This window comes from Thamnophis sirtalis, unplaced genomic scaffold (assembly GCF_051295495.1).
Source record: "Thamnophis sirtalis isolate CommonGarterSnake01/CBP01778 unplaced genomic scaffold, rThaSir2_p1.2 scaffold_4, whole genome shotgun sequence".
NCBI lineage: Eukaryota > Metazoa > Chordata > Lepidosauria > Squamata > Natricidae > Thamnophis > Thamnophis sirtalis.
In genome coordinates this window covers 41,797,868-41,813,683 of record NW_028261384.1, presented here as the reverse complement: position 1 = coordinate 41,813,683, position 15,816 = coordinate 41,797,868, and the positions used below count along the sequence as shown (strand labels likewise).

Here is a 15,816-nt window from a genome sequence, read left to right as displayed (position 1 = left end):
CATACAAAAAGCTTCCAATTCACATATTTTCTTTATTATTTTCATTTCAGCCTGCCCATATTTTAACTTATTTCTCTTCTGCTGCTCCATTATTTTATTTTTTTGGCAGCTACATACTACAAAGCAGCTAGTGTTCATTTTCCAATGAGTTCTAAAATACTACTTTAAATAAGCAGTTCCATGATTGGAATTCTAGACTTGGTGAGGTCTGGACTTTAACATAGATTCATGAAACCCAGATTTCGTAATCATATGATCGTATAGTAAAATAGAATTATAGAAAGTGAGAGACTTACGGAGCTATTCATGAACAGGATTGGGGGGTGGGGCATGGAGGCAGAATAAAAGAAAAACTTCTAAAATAGCAGGGAACAGCCTAAAACAGTTCTTCAGGTGGTGTTTGTCTTGCTTGTGGTTTGCCTCCGGATTTCAGCACTCTATTTTGTCATTCTGCTTGCTGGTGCTTGTTACTTAGTCCAGCTGTTTCCTTCTTTTCCTTCTTAGAGGTTGGCCTTAAGCCCAAACATCTGTTTAGTAAAGCTGTCTATAAACTCATAAGTCATCTGCAACTATGATAAAAGCTTTGTATATGAGCAGTTTTAAATAGGAATAAAATACAAATTCTGTCAACTTCTTGCAACTCCCTAATTTGCCAAACTCTCCTTGCCAATTTGGCTATATTTCTTTGAATCATATTTTTGTGAATTATTGCTTTTGCTTACATTCCTGCAGACATAGCAAGCAGAAGGATTATTGTAATATGTACTTTGTGGGCTTCTAGTTTTAATTGATGCTTTTTGCTTTCTTTAGAAGTACTTTTTTAAAGTTTGGAGGGGAAACATGAGATAGGCCTTACTGGTTGATGAGAGAGATGCCTTTAGAAGTGTAAGCATTCTAAGCTACTTTTTGTGAGAGTTTTCTGTTGCTGTCAACTTGCCTCAGATTTCAGCAACCACACTTGTTGAGTTGCTTAACTATTTCCTCTTGCTATAAGATTTGTCTGCATTTCTAGATTTGGATGATTAATTTTAATACTTCCAAATATATATTTTAATGTGATTTTATTGTGCAAACTTGAATGGTAGTACACACAAACACACACACACACACACACACACACACACACACACACACGTTGCAATTTGCCAGTTAAACATAATAGAAATGAGCCATTTCAGTTAATGTGGCTAACTATAAATCCCAAATTTTCTTTTGAGTGTAACAGATCAGTCCAAAATATGACCACTGCCCTCTCTTATGATGGTTGTTCCATGAGCATATTTACACATCCTGCATGATATTCCTACCCCCCTCCCCCCAATTACCTTTGGATATTCAGAACTGTAGGCATGCTATGATTTAACACAAGTGATTTTTCAGGCTCCAACTTTTTAAAGACCCCCTTTCCCAGCAGTGCATCTTGATTGCACAAATCTGAATAATTGCTAGATGGCAGCCAAGAGGGAAAAATTATTTTGACTGCGACTTGGTGGATGAGAAGTCCACAAGTTAATAATTGATTGATAAAAAAAAAACAATGTAGCTGTATCCAGGACTAACATCTCCCTTTCTCATACACACCAAAATTCATTTCTTGATTTCCTGCTCTAAGAACATGCTGCTGGTGCTGCATCTGAGTTGCCCAAATTTAGGCAACCACTACTGTATGTTGTGCTTAAACTCTTTTCTGCCATCTTGTGGCCATTAGATTGATAGGTTAAGATTCTTTTGGAAAACAAGAAATTAGAAAAAAAATATTGATTAGACAGAGCATCTGGACTTTACCAGAAACAGCCTAGTACACCTTCTGTTTGGTGATTGGCGACAGATTTTCCTGTGGCTAATGATATCAAATTTCAGACAGAGAAAATTGCCAATAACTTCTCTTATGAGTGTTATGCACAGGAGCTTTACAAAGAACAAGGCAGTATGGCCGGATGTGCATTAAAGGCATGCCTTGGTCAATGTGACTAATGCTATAAATGGTGTAAATGCTTTCCAGTTCTAGGACAAAGGAAAGTACAGCCATGTGTCTGCCTTGATAAATCCTATGTAACATTCTACCGATTTGTATTGTCTATACATACTGTCTATACATACTGTATGCACATGGAAGGGTTAATGTAGTTTAAAAACTATTGCACAGTAAAATAATTATGCTACGCTTTCTACAATTTTATATCAAAAACTGAAACTGACCAACTGGGAGACAAAGGATGCAAAACTATTACAGAATTGCAGGGAAGTGTAGCTTATCTCTTATGAAGGTTTATGTTTTTTCAAATAAACCTTCATTTTCAAATAAGGAAATGAAGAAAATTCAAGTGGATGTCAGTATATGTTTAAAAAAAACCACCTCTGGTTTCTGCTATGCAGTTTTCTGATTCACTTTTTGAGCTTGATCACAGGTTGAGTTAGTCAGAGACACATTGTGCCATGCTATGCATAGAGAAAAGTAACCTTTCTCCATGTACATTGCATAAGGGATAGAAATTTGATCATGTAAAGGAAATATTTAGGTATGCTTCCTTGACCTTCTCCTGGCAAGGAAGCCTTCTGGCTCTGGAATTCCTGAAGACTTCCTGTTACTGAAGTACCGTCCTTTTCTCTCTTTGTTCTTTACGATAAAACAGAATGTTCAAACTTCCAGCTGCTTTCCAGTCATATAAGCATCTTTTAAATATCAGCCTCTCTCAATTCCAATGTATAGTATCATCTGTAACCCATTAGTAGGGTGTGGTGTGGACCATACTGTGTCCACATCTGCAAAAGAAGATCATTAGGTTAAAAAAAATCAAAGTGTAGATTAATAGAGCCAATGCGATAATGTGATACTGTAGTATACTTTTCCTCCTATGTAGATCTCTCTAAAGCAGTAATTCTCAAGTTTGGCAACTTAAACTCAGGATGGTTGGGGAATTCTGGGAGCTGAAGTCCACTCATCTTAAAGTTGTCAAGGTTGAGAAATGTTAGAGATTTGAACTTCAACTTACATCACTCACAAAAATGTCTTGGGGAATTCTAGAATGTTAATCTGTACATCTAGAGGATGTCTAGGCAGTTCTAGATGCTTCTTTTAAGTTTCACATATGTTGAGTTCTGTTCTCAGGATTTTACCTCTGTTATTATGCTTTATATAGCATATAGTTTTCTATCACTGAAAATAGAAAAATAGATTTCTTAGGTTTGAGTTGTGGATTCTGTGCAGACAAGTTCATATAAGTTTCTTTAGCAACAATCTGATAGACAGCAATAGACAGAAATTAAAGTGTGTAGATTTGTTTTGAAATAAATGTTGTCATACTTGATATGATAAAATGTGTTTAAACAGAGTAAAAAAGGTAATCTAAATAAATTTATCGTGTCTGCACTAATTTTGCTGGGGACAAAACTTTCAGGATTTTAATGCAATTAGCCTTTTCAAACATGCCTTAAACATGCTTTTCCATTTCCTATGTGTCAGGAAAAAATATGACTTTTTAAAAGTGAAATATTTTTAACTAGAGTGACTTTAACTTTATCTGTGAAGGTTGTAAAAATATATAACACTGAGGTATTAACTTATTGGTATGTGAGATGGGGAGCTGGGAAGCTGGCCATGTCATTTTATATTACACTTATTTGTAAATGTTTGATTTCTGAACACTTCCTTCTGACTTGCTAAGAAAACCCCCTGTGTTTGTTGAGATTATGCTGACAATAATATGCTTTGTTGGTTGTCAAGGCATGTCTAGCATGTGGAGATATATTAATCTGACGTTGCTACCATTGTAAGTGGCTGAAATAAATAGAGGATTCCAATAAACGAGGAGGGATTAACTGTGTAGATGGAGCAAACTCTTCAATCACTAAACTGGTGATTTTCGCAAAGGATTAGAGTGCTTCTAAGAATATTGATTACTGATTTGCTTCTCAGAAGGAAGAAAGCAAGTTTGTGCTGTATATAAGTGTCCTGGAACAATGTTTATTGTTCCTATTGATGGATTTTTATGGGTAAGCTCCCTTTAAAAGTGTACTAGCTTTAATATGTGAAAAGAGAGTATTATCATGTGCTTATTTCTTTTTTTAAGCAACGGTTATTTTACGAAATTTTTATAATTCAGCCTTTTTGAAACTGCAGGATAAAGCCATTTTCTGACAAAGCATGTAATGCTTTAATAAAGGTTTCCCAAGATTTAATAATCAGACAGTTATTTTGTTGTTAATTCAAAATATGTTTTAGCAGCATGTTCTTAATAATCCGTTGTGCAGTTTTTGAAACCTTCACAGGATAAATGTTAGGCAGACTGTCTAGATTCACATCTGAAAGACCTGCCACTGAAACCATACTTTCTATAGTATAAATAGGAGCCATATGCCACATAAAATTTATCGTCAAATAAATTTTGCCTCTGTATTTTGAACATATTGTTTTGTGGCCATCATCTAAATTCTTTCACTCTTAACAGAACATTTTTTTAATTAGTAATTTTGTATAAATAAAAATAGTTTCCACCAAATGCCATAAATATCACATTTGAATGTGTGCTAGTGAGCTTCAGATAACCCATAATTAGAGGATGTGACAATGCTAGTCTGACTTGAAAGTCATCACTAGCTTCTGTTTTATATATAATAGCATGAGCATGTCTGGAGTAATAGAGGCCTTTGGTTATACTCGTAGCATACTGGTCAAAATGTCCTAAAACTATCTAGCACTGTCCTTATCATAAGCTGAAAAATCTGAAGGTGGTACAGGTGTGACTAAAACTGGTAACTTACTTAGCATTATTTCTGCCTTACTAAACAAATATGGAAACCTTGATTGATCAAAGCAATGATGGGCAGCAGAAGAGAATATTCCAGGGCCAGTTTGGTAACTATCATGGCATATGGAAAACCATAACTTACAACACAAAAGATATGAATAATAGCTGGGAAGAATTAACCAATGTATTTAGAAATAAAAATATATATGTTGTGAATCTTTGCAGTAAGAAAAAGAGGGAAGATTTGATAAATCTGGATGAAGAAAATCTGACCTTGTGGAGTGGTGCTGGAAGTAGTATACATGCAGGCAAATTAAGATATAGATTTAATTAAGCAAGATGGAGTTAAATGCATGCCAGAATGCATGAACTGGATTTTTCATTCATGTTATTATGGAGGAACATGAAAGTAGGAATTTATAGTTGATAAAATTTGCATGCTTATTTATGTATGAGCCCAAGGCAGTGAACAGAATGCTCTGTTACCAATTTTCCCCATAACATTTTGTGAAGTGAAGTATGAAAATGAAAGAACCAGAGATGAGTTTTGGGAAAAATTGTTTTACATGAATCTGGTATAAGGGAAAAAGTACTGGATTCAGAAGGGGGACTCATCAAATTTTCAAACAATACCAAACTGACAGGAATAGCCAAAACTGCAGAAGACATGCTCAAAAGTCAGATAGATCTTGGTAGACTTGAACCCTGGGCCCTATCTAACAAATTAAAATTCAATGTAGGGAAAAGTAAGGTTTTACACTTCAGGAAGAAAAATGAAATATACAGGTAAGAGATTAGGTGAAAACTGGCTCAATAGTGAGAGGGATCTTGGAGTCCTAATGGACAATCACTTAAATATGAGCCGTCAAAAAACCAATCCTAGGTTGCATTAATAGATCAGTACTTTCCAGGGCACATACATGTTTTCATACATTTTTTTTCAGTAACTTTCTCAGCCAAGCATCTTGTTGAGGCCAGAAATGTCTTAAGAGTAGTTCAATTTTTGTTGTTGAAGAGTTTCATGTGCTTCCCAAAGGAATAATCATTTTACAACTCTCAAATAGTCTTTACTTAGATAATTTAGTCTTTGCAATAGCTTTTAAACAATATTTTATTAATAGTATAATAATTCACTGCCAAATGCATCTCATAATCCAATAGCATGCTATCTTTTAAAAATGAAATATGAACATCTTTTTGAACTCATCTTAGAACTGTTATTATTTTGATTGATTAGCTGCCTTTTGCAATACTCAGTAATGTGCTTGGCAACTGGCTCACAATGATGTTGGTTGCAGCAACCCATTATCATGTTTTGATTGCCATTTGCAATCTTCCCTTCTGGCTTCCCACAAGCAAAGTAAAGGGAAATCTAGCAGGAGATTTCACACGGTCATTTCCATTTACACTGCTTTTTCATCCACCTGCCAAAATTGCATATCTTATGGCACTTTCCCATGACATCTGCCTACCTGACCATCCCTAGCTCTTGCCTGATGGTTCTCTTGCCTAGGAGCATATCTCTTATCACATCACAATCCTGTGACATCTTAATTATCTGGGAGTCCTGGAGTTATGATAGCAACTGGGGCTGTGGGAGCACGTCTCTATGTAATATGGTCACATGACATTACATTTTATGAATGTATTGCATAGCGAAGGAAATTATGGCCTCATCACCTATCATGACTCAAGGATTACCCTATATTATTTTGCTTATTGTATTTTTTTTATATAGTACTTACAAAATGTTCAGTTAATGTACTTTTCTTTCTAAGATATGGCAATGATTTTTTAAGGCAGTCTTTCCCAGCATGATAGCCTCTAGATATTTTGGATAATATTGCCCATCTCATCAATCCAAGCAAGAATGGACAATATTGTGGTATGATGAAACTTATAAACACTTGGAAAATGCTAAATGTTAATCAGAAATTATCTGTGCCTTGAACTCTGATAATGTTAGAGTTGTATCCTGGTGCATCCTGGATGCAACTCTGGACTGGTGCATCCTGGCAGGATGTATCAGTCTTTATCATAAATGCTGCTAATTGAATTTAACAACAGTTAAGGAAAGGAGATAATTTGTATTTACAGAGACTGGTAGATAATTTTGTGTGCATTGTGAATCATAAAAGAAAGCTCAGAAACGGAAAAGCCAGAATCTGGATTTTCACGGTGGACAAGACAAGAACTTGTGATTAATTATAATTTGAATTATGGTAATAGGTACAGCTGACTATCACAAATGGAGTGTAATATTATAGACAATTGTTCAATAAAATTTTCCAAATGCCATTTTTTTCTAGTTTTAAATCCCAAATTAGTTAAACTTGGAGTACACCCCTTGAAATTACTGGAATTTGTTTGGTGTAAATATTTTAAGTTACACAAGTGTCAATGTATCTACCAAATTATTATTAATTCAAGTCTCACCCATATTTGTTTTGGTGTCAGATAAACACTTTTTAAAAAGTAATGTAAAAATAATGCATGGTTTTTGTACCCCATATCTTTTTTCTTAGTTATTTTAGCAGATAAGGCCCTTTCTAATATTCTGTTGTTAGTTAGTATTCTGTGTCTGTATTTAATGGTACAGCTCTTCAGTAGCTTCCCAAGTAATTTCTATAGTGGGATAACTGATTCAATAAATAACAGAATACAGAAATTTAACAAGGACTCCTGACATAAATTCATAACAATTGGGAGGGAGGGACAAAACAGTAAATTTAAAAATTAGGAAAAGTGAAGGCAAGAAGTGAAAGATGATGTACTCTTACAGCATCAGTTTGAATAAGCAAAAGACATATTTTGTGCTACGTAACATTGCCATAACATTTGGAAACAAGAGAATTCCCTAAAACAGATTGTGCAAAGAAGCTCATAGTCTCTTTTCAGATAATATTTCTGGATGGACAGAGAACTCTGTAGGTTTCTCAGTCTTTTCCATGTTAATTTTTCTCCAGTAGCCCAAAGGCCTTCAGATAATGCTGTGAGTAACATGATTGCCTATTGTGTCATGCTGAGAAATGATGATTCATATTGCCTAGTGCCAAGCTGGTCCTCAATGCCAAGAGCTCTTGGTAATCATTGTAAATAGCTGACAGTTGGATAATTGCCTGCTTTGCAGTTCACTCCATCTGATCCTTTGAAATCAGTGCTATGGGTTCTGTTAACTACTATGATGTAGAAATGAGCATATGGGAACTAAAGAGAGGAAATTAATTACTGTTCAATTATTTGTAGTATTTGTTAAAATGGAGGAAACATGCAAACAATGAACGTAGCCAGGTTCAGCTGTTGAAGTATTATAATAGTGTAAACTAGCAAATGTCAAATGTTCACTAATATCATAGGATTCTTAAGTGGGTAAGTGTTTAGTCATTCCTAACCTAAAGGGAGAGTTGGAAGCCTCAGAAATATCTAAGTTAACTTCAAACTGGAGTAAATCTATGTCTTGTCATAATTGAGGAATCTTGATCTTAATTTTGTGGTCTACTACTAATGATGAATTTACATCCATAAAGCTTTCTGCATGTATCCAAATAGTTATTTTTAAGCAGAATCCCATCCCACTTTCAGGTCTTGAGCCATTTAGAACTGTGCTGTGGAAGTCATGGATGAGTGCACACATTCATCCCCACTTGCATGAGTAGTGGCTAATGTGTGCTCCATTTTTGCAAGTGATGGTCGCAGATCTATCCCCTCTAACCCCCACCGCTGGTCTGCAAAACTGGAAAGGTTGGGGAACTCTGTTGCATAGCCATTCTTGGCTATGCTTATAAGAGGGCTGACATTTGTTTGTTTGTTTATTTATTTATAGAATTTATATGGCTGCCTATTCGCACATGGCAATTCAAGGCGGCCTACAGAATATTGAGCAAAAATAAAAACATGTATCAACATATTTATAAATTTAATAAGTGTAATAAATGCAATTGAAATAGCAATCCTAAACTATATTTAAATCCAGTATGAATGAATGAATGAATACACACACACACACACACACCTTTTACTTTATATCCATGCTCTTCTCATGGGGCATTCAAAATAGCTTATTCTCATCAATTGTATAAATTGATTAAAAACTCTATACATTTGCCACTACTAATAAATAATTGTATTTCACATAAAAGCTGGAAATAAGGAATAATTATTTCCTATCAGTAAAAAAAAAAGTTTTGAAAAACATGTTCAACTGAATTAACGAGATTGATTAATTGTGGATGATACTTGAATAAGATCTGGCAACCATGTTTGATTTTAAATTTGTGGACCTTAATTATAGTTAAAATATGTGGAGAAAAATATAAGTTTGCCCAATGAAGGCTGCAAAACTTAGAGGTTAGAGAGATCTTTGTGACTGTTGAGAGGGAGTGATGGAGGGAATGAAATAACATTATCCTAGACAGAGGTATGGCTGACTGCCTGAAATCCTGAACAGAAGTGTCTGTGCTGCAGCATTAATTTTCTTAATGGTAAAAGCAGATGATTTTCTTAACTGATTAATGTTCCATGTTCTACTAAATAAACAATCCATAATGTTCTTTTCATCCTTCTGACTATACCAAAGAAAAGGAACTCAAACATAACTTAAAATGCTTCAATAAATTTTAAGTATTTTGTAGCCCAGTTTAATGTGTGCTAATGAATGTAAATTATTAATTTCTATATTCAGATAAGCTAAACCTATAATCATTAGTTAGTATATATTTTTATGCAGTAGGAGATTATTTCATAGTGCTTTAAAAATCATTTATTCTTTATGTCCTTTCTCCTTCCAGGTCATCAGTTTCCTCCAATTGCGGCACAAGATCTTCCATTTGTTTCAGTATCTGGATATTTGGAAAAACGTAGAAAAGGTAAACTAAAATGGGTGATAGAATTAATGCTTTCAGTTTTTATAGTAGTTGCAGTCATTTTGTTTCTGGAGGCAAACGATTCACTTATTTTGGAAAATATTGAAAGAATTTAACCATAAAGTATAGGTGGAAATATAATGAACATTTTCTTCTGGGCGTACAGCTTCAGTGTATCTGAGACAAGAGAAGTTGGTTGTTTCTGTTTTTGATCCCCTAACCCATAACTTAAGGGGATTAAAAACAGAAGGGTCATCAAGGTTGTATTCTATGCAACAAGATGAATTTATGAAAGATGAATATGCCATCCATTTCATCCTACAAATTAACTCTGTGTAGAGCACAATTAAAATAATAAATCTGGAAATATTAACTAGACTAGATATAAAACTGGAAAAGCCAAAGCAAGAATGGCACAGTGGTGGCATCCTCCCTGTTAGTCCACCAACCACCTACAACATAGGGCTCCCAACAGGGTCCCAAGCCAATTAGCTGAGCCAGGTTTTAATCTTCTTCTGGAAGGTCAAAACGGTAAAGGCAGATCTCATCTTTGGTGAGATGGTATTCCTAAGAGAGAGGAGCCAGAAAAGGTTATTGTCAACTCTGAAACTGGCCTGATTGAGACTGTCTTTGAGGCTTCAGTGTTGCCACCATAGTGATGAGGAATAGGGAGATAGTTTGAGTTTTATAGCCAAAACAAAATAGTTTCCTCTGAGAATCAAGGACATTCTCAGAGGTGGCTAAAGAGAGGAAGAGTGAAGTTTCCAAGCAACTGGACAGCATCTTGATTGGACAATGTGATTGATTGAGAAAAGGAGGAATAACTTTTACTTTTAATTAGGTGAAAACAACACAAACATTTAGAATTGGTTTCACCACCCAGTACCAATATGATATATACAATAAACTTGTTCTTTGAGGAAATTGCTTGCATCGGAGTTATGTTTGCTATGGGTGTATTTCTTGGAACCCTGACAGCTATCCTCCTAGGCCCTGTCAGCTGAAACTCTTTAACCAATCGCGTCTGTAGCATGCCCTTATGTGGGAACACGTTGTGGTCCAGTCCATTGGGGCAAGACAGTTCCTCAGATAACCTGGTTCTATGCCATGTAGGACTTTAAAATATGATAAACAGTACTTTGAGTTGGACCCAAAAGCAACACCCAGTGCAACTTGTGCAACAGAAAGGATATTGCCCATTCTTAGGGTGTTTACTATACATCTCATTAAGCACTGAACAAGATATTTGGGTTCAGCTATCTGCTTCCTAAGTATATTTTTCTTGTTTCAGAAGACAAGAAAAATGACTAGGATCTGTAATGTAGATCCTAAATTCAACTGCAATAAATCATATTCTGAAAAAGTACATTGCTCACTCAAACTAAACAATAGATGCTGCTATTAATAGCCACATTTTTTAGATAATAGATCATGCATAACATTATAAGTAAAAAAAATGAAAAGTAATATCTTACAACAGTAAAAATAATTTACTAGCCCTGGTGAAAACTGAACATGTAAGAATTTTGAAAAGGAAAAGAGGAAAATAGTATGTACTGTATGTATTTTTAAGCTTCAGAGTCTCTGAATTGGATATATACATTGTCTTATGCATTATCATGTAATTATTGAAATGTAGAGTTGGAAAGGAACTCAAAAATCACAGCTTACCCTGTTCAATACAGAATCTCAATAAACATTTCAAATATCTATCTGAGATCTGTTTCAAACTGTGAGAGAAACGTATCTGGGGGCAGGTGCCAAAATTGGTGAAGAATAATACTTACTTTTGGCAGTCCCTGCTTATATCCATATTTGCACCAGAATATATATTTTCCATTGCACATCCTGAATTGTTTATTTTTGCCTGTTAGTAATTAACAAGTTTGTTATGTGTAAAAATCTATGTGAATTATTTTAATTACAGATCACAGTTTCCTTGGCTTTGAGTGGCAAAAACGTTGGTGTGCTTTGAGTAAAACAACCTTCTACTACTATGGAAGTGACAAAGGTATTGCAAAATATAGGGAATATTTTGAATGCTGCTGAATGGATATTAACAGTTAACTGTATTGCAAAATATAGGAGTTATCTTGAATGTTGCTTAATGGACATTAAGAATTAAATGTTACAGGCCTCAGAGGTCTCTCTTTTTAATTGTAAACTGGATTTACGTGCAATTTTCCTGAATTTCATATAATTCTCCACATGCTTCCAGATGGTGTAAATATACTGTCTTGATGAAATGTTCTCTTATCTTCTACTGTCTTGATGAAATGTTCTCTTATCTTCTTTCTTGTTCCTTTGGAATTTGACATGGACCATTTTTTCAGAACTTTAATCAACTTTCAAAATGATACAGCATTATTTTGGTTTAGTTTCATTTGGTAATTCTTCCTCCCCCCACTATCACTGCCTCAAACAGTATTTTTGATCTGTTAAGTATCATCAGGTTTCAATTGTTTCAAGCTTGTAGAATTCTGTGTTGCTGTATAGTTTTATAAGTAAACGTAAAGATAAAGGTTTCCCTCGCACATATGTGCTAGTCATTTCTGACTCTGGGGTGGTGCTCAGCTCTGTTTCAAAGCCAAAGAGCCAGCGCTGTCCGAAGACATCTCTGTGGTCATGTGGCCGGCATGACTAAATGCTGAAGAAGACTGTTACCTTCCCACCAAAGATGGTTCCTATTTTTTCTACTTGCATTTTTACATGGTTTCGAATTGCTAGGTTGGCAGAAGCTGGGGCAAGTAATGGAGCTCATTCCATTACACAGCAACTGTCGACCTTTCTGATCAACAAGCTCAGCATTTTAGCCACTGAGCCACCACATCCCTATGTAGAGTTTTATAGTTAATGTTTATTTCATTCCATAGTAAAACATTGTTTTTTTTACAAAAAATCCAGGTGATGTATCATATAGCTGCACAATATCTAGTAAGAAAATGTTTCAGAATGATGTGTATAAGCTGTCCAATGTAAAACGAATCAAAGGAAAAATTGTTTGTTTATGGCAGTTTAAAGTCTGGATGTTACTGAAAACTTCAAGACTGTTGAAATTTGTATTACAAATACAATGTGGCAGTGTTCATCGGGGAGCACAATGGATGTTTTCCTTAGTTTACTGTAGTTCTTTAGTTTCTTCCCCAGCTCTCCAATTTTCTGCCATTCACAATTTAATACTTAATAATTAAGGACAGCACTGGAATCCACATTACTTCAATACTGCTACAGCCATTTCAAGTCCCAGGATGTCAGACAAATAAATCAGTAACATTACTTTATAAGCCATAGGAGTTTGGACCATTCTCAGGGGCAATCTTGGACAAAGCAACATCCAACAGCTTATAGAAATGTATTGCTGGTAGATATTGTCCATTTTGAGATACTGTCACTGTAGTTTCATAGTTTCTTTACTTAGGAACACTATTTTGAGCCTGTTATGCATCACAGTGAAAAAGTGAAAGAGAATCAGAACAATTACGATTACATCAGGGGTCCCCAATTCCTGGCCACAGATTAGTCCTGGTCCATTGCCTATTAGGGACCGGGTCACATACTAGATGTCAGTGGCAGGCAAGTGAGTGAAATCAAAACCATTCCCTCTCCCCCTGATCCAAACAAAAATTGTCTTCCATGAAACCATTCCCTTGTGCCAAAAAGATCGGGGACCACTGGTTTACATAATATCTCAGACACCTCCTGTTTTAATTTCCTGTTTTATCTCCTTAATGAGTCGACAGGCTGGTTAACTAGGGCTAAATAGACTCTGTTGAGATAGCTTAATTCATGATGACTGTTGAAGGAGAAGACTAAGAACAAGGTAATATGCTGATTTTGTCTCTGGTTGATTTCCTCTTTTTTGCCATAAATGTCTGTTATTGATCATGGAAACAATTAAAAGCAAGTACATGTATAATGTCAAAACTCATTTCAGAAAATGTATACAATTAGTGGAGTCTCCACTTACTGTTTCTATGCTGTTTAGAATATTACCAAATTTGTAAGAAATGCACTCCTAAATTATTAAGAGACTTTCCGATCAGTCAGAAAACTGAAACTTGGTTTAGCAGTAGTTCAACAAATACCACTTTAGAGTACTTGATATATCTGTAATGGGATCCTCAGCATGTAAGTGTCAAAATGAACTGCCAATGAGGATTTGAAACTTAATTAATACATACACAAAAAAAAGTATATCGGGGTGGAGGCAACGTCGCGATGAGATGGATATGCGGTCTCGATGCTCTGAGACCGCAACCAATACTTTTGCTGCTGGGTGGTCCAATCGGATCTAAACCGTCCTGAAGAGACGGTAAACAGGAAGAATACGTCTTGCTGACCGCAGAGATCTCGCAAAATCCATGAAAGAAGCAAGAGAAGTTCTTCAAGCCAGCGACAAAAAATCCAGCCAAAGCTGACAAAGTCAGGCGGCTCCAAAACGGAAGGATACAGAAAGAGAAAGTGTTTCCAGCTGGTGAGGAACTTTTACTGTTTTAAAAAGAGACTGCCTACAAAAACTTAAAATTAATCTAAATTGGAGAATAGAAGAATCAAGCGGCAGGATTAAATTTGAAATGGTTTTGGACAGTGGTTATCTTATCTTTTAAATGCTATTTTCATGGATGGAATTTATGTAAGCCTTTTGAAATGGATGGATTAAGTTCTCTTTTTTTCTTTTATTGTTCTCTGTAACCTAGGGACCAAAGTTTTCCTCTTTCATTGCTGTGGATATTTTTCTAATTCATTTAAAGATTGGACTCTTTTTTCTAACTTGAAATACAAAAAAGATACAAAAGGAAATTAGATTTTCAACAGTATTAACGCTGCTCGGAGACTGGGAGGATTTGTTGATTGGAGTTTTGTGTATTGAAAATGGAACACTTTTTTTTCTCTATGGATTGTTTTGACTTGGCAATACAAGGTTTTACTGCTTGCCTATAGAGAGTGATAAGAAGGGAAGCACACAGATGTTCCTTTGAAGTATATTTCTAATCAGAGAAAAGTGAAAACAACGTTCTTTGTGAATCTATGCTTTAATTTTATTAACCTTCCAAGCTAGAGCAGCTGTGTTTGTTAGAATTGCACAATTTCAAAAGAAAATAGAAATCTCAAGTTTGCAAAAGATACTTTCAAAAATACAGAAATTATCAAATACATATGAAAGAGAAAAAATTGGAATACTCAGAGCACATAACAATAAAATATGATGATGAAATTGAGGATGTCTATCAAATGCAAAATGGGGTGGTTGAAGCTCAAAAAATCGAAATGGAAAATGAATATAAAGAAATTAAACCTGCTGATATTTATGGTGATTGGTTTGTCTCTGAAAATGGAAAGAATGGAATACTGAAAGAGGAATTAAATGGATAGGAAATCTATTCCAGAGAGCAAGATACAAAAGACGGAAAAAAAGAAAGAATCTATGGATTTAAAGAGAGAAATTCTATTAGCAAAAGCATTGATAACACTGCTGACAATCAAAGATAAGCTGAATAAGGAAGCAGAAAGAGGGCATCGACATTATATGAGAAATCTTATAAGCAAGGATTTGCTAGGAGAAGGCTGAACAAAACTGACCAAGAAGGTGATTAGAGGACTGGTACCACAAATGGCAGAAGATATGAGACTATTTTCCTATTGGAAAGATACAGGTTGATAGATGGAAGAATATAATTTAAAACTAGTTAAACTTAGTGAAATTTATTGATGATAGATATAGCTTAAATAAATAACTGATAATGTTACTAATGTACACAATGTGTAGTGTTATGATGAGTATAATTGGATATGAATATTGAATGGCACCCATGTAAGGAAGATTAGCAAGTCCTTTGGATTATACATAAAGGATGATGATGATGATGATGATGATGATGATGATGATGATGATGATGATGACGACGACGACGACGACAACTAAAATACAATTGAAGTTTTAATTATTAGGGGGGAAATGTTATGATACAGGATATAGTCAAATAAGGAGTATAAGAATAACAAAGTATATATAGATATGGGTATAACATAAGAAAACTGGATGTAAACTTTAAACAGTGATTTAGAAAGGAGGATTAGAAAACTTTGTTATTAAATATTATGGATGTTTAGCTAGAATAGGACATAAGGATTTAGTTGAGGATTTTAGAAATAGTAATTGAAAGGCCAGTATGTGGTTATATATTAAATTTTGGTATATTTTATGA

At 34.9% G+C, this 15,816-nt stretch overlaps 1 protein-coding gene across 1 annotated transcript in view; it reads left to right on the top strand.

The window, feature by feature from the left end:
- The window catches only part of SKAP2 (src kinase associated phosphoprotein 2), a 241,129-nt gene that overhangs the window by 178,237 nt on the left and 47,076 nt on the right, over window positions 1–15,816 (top strand). Inside the window, exons 6-7 of the mRNA XM_014067803.2 lie at window positions 9,536–9,613; window positions 11,538–11,621. Coding sequence (XP_013923278.2) covers window positions 9,536–9,613; window positions 11,538–11,621 — 162 coding nt within the window. The remainder of the gene's footprint in view (window positions 1–9,535; window positions 9,614–11,537; window positions 11,622–15,816) is intronic.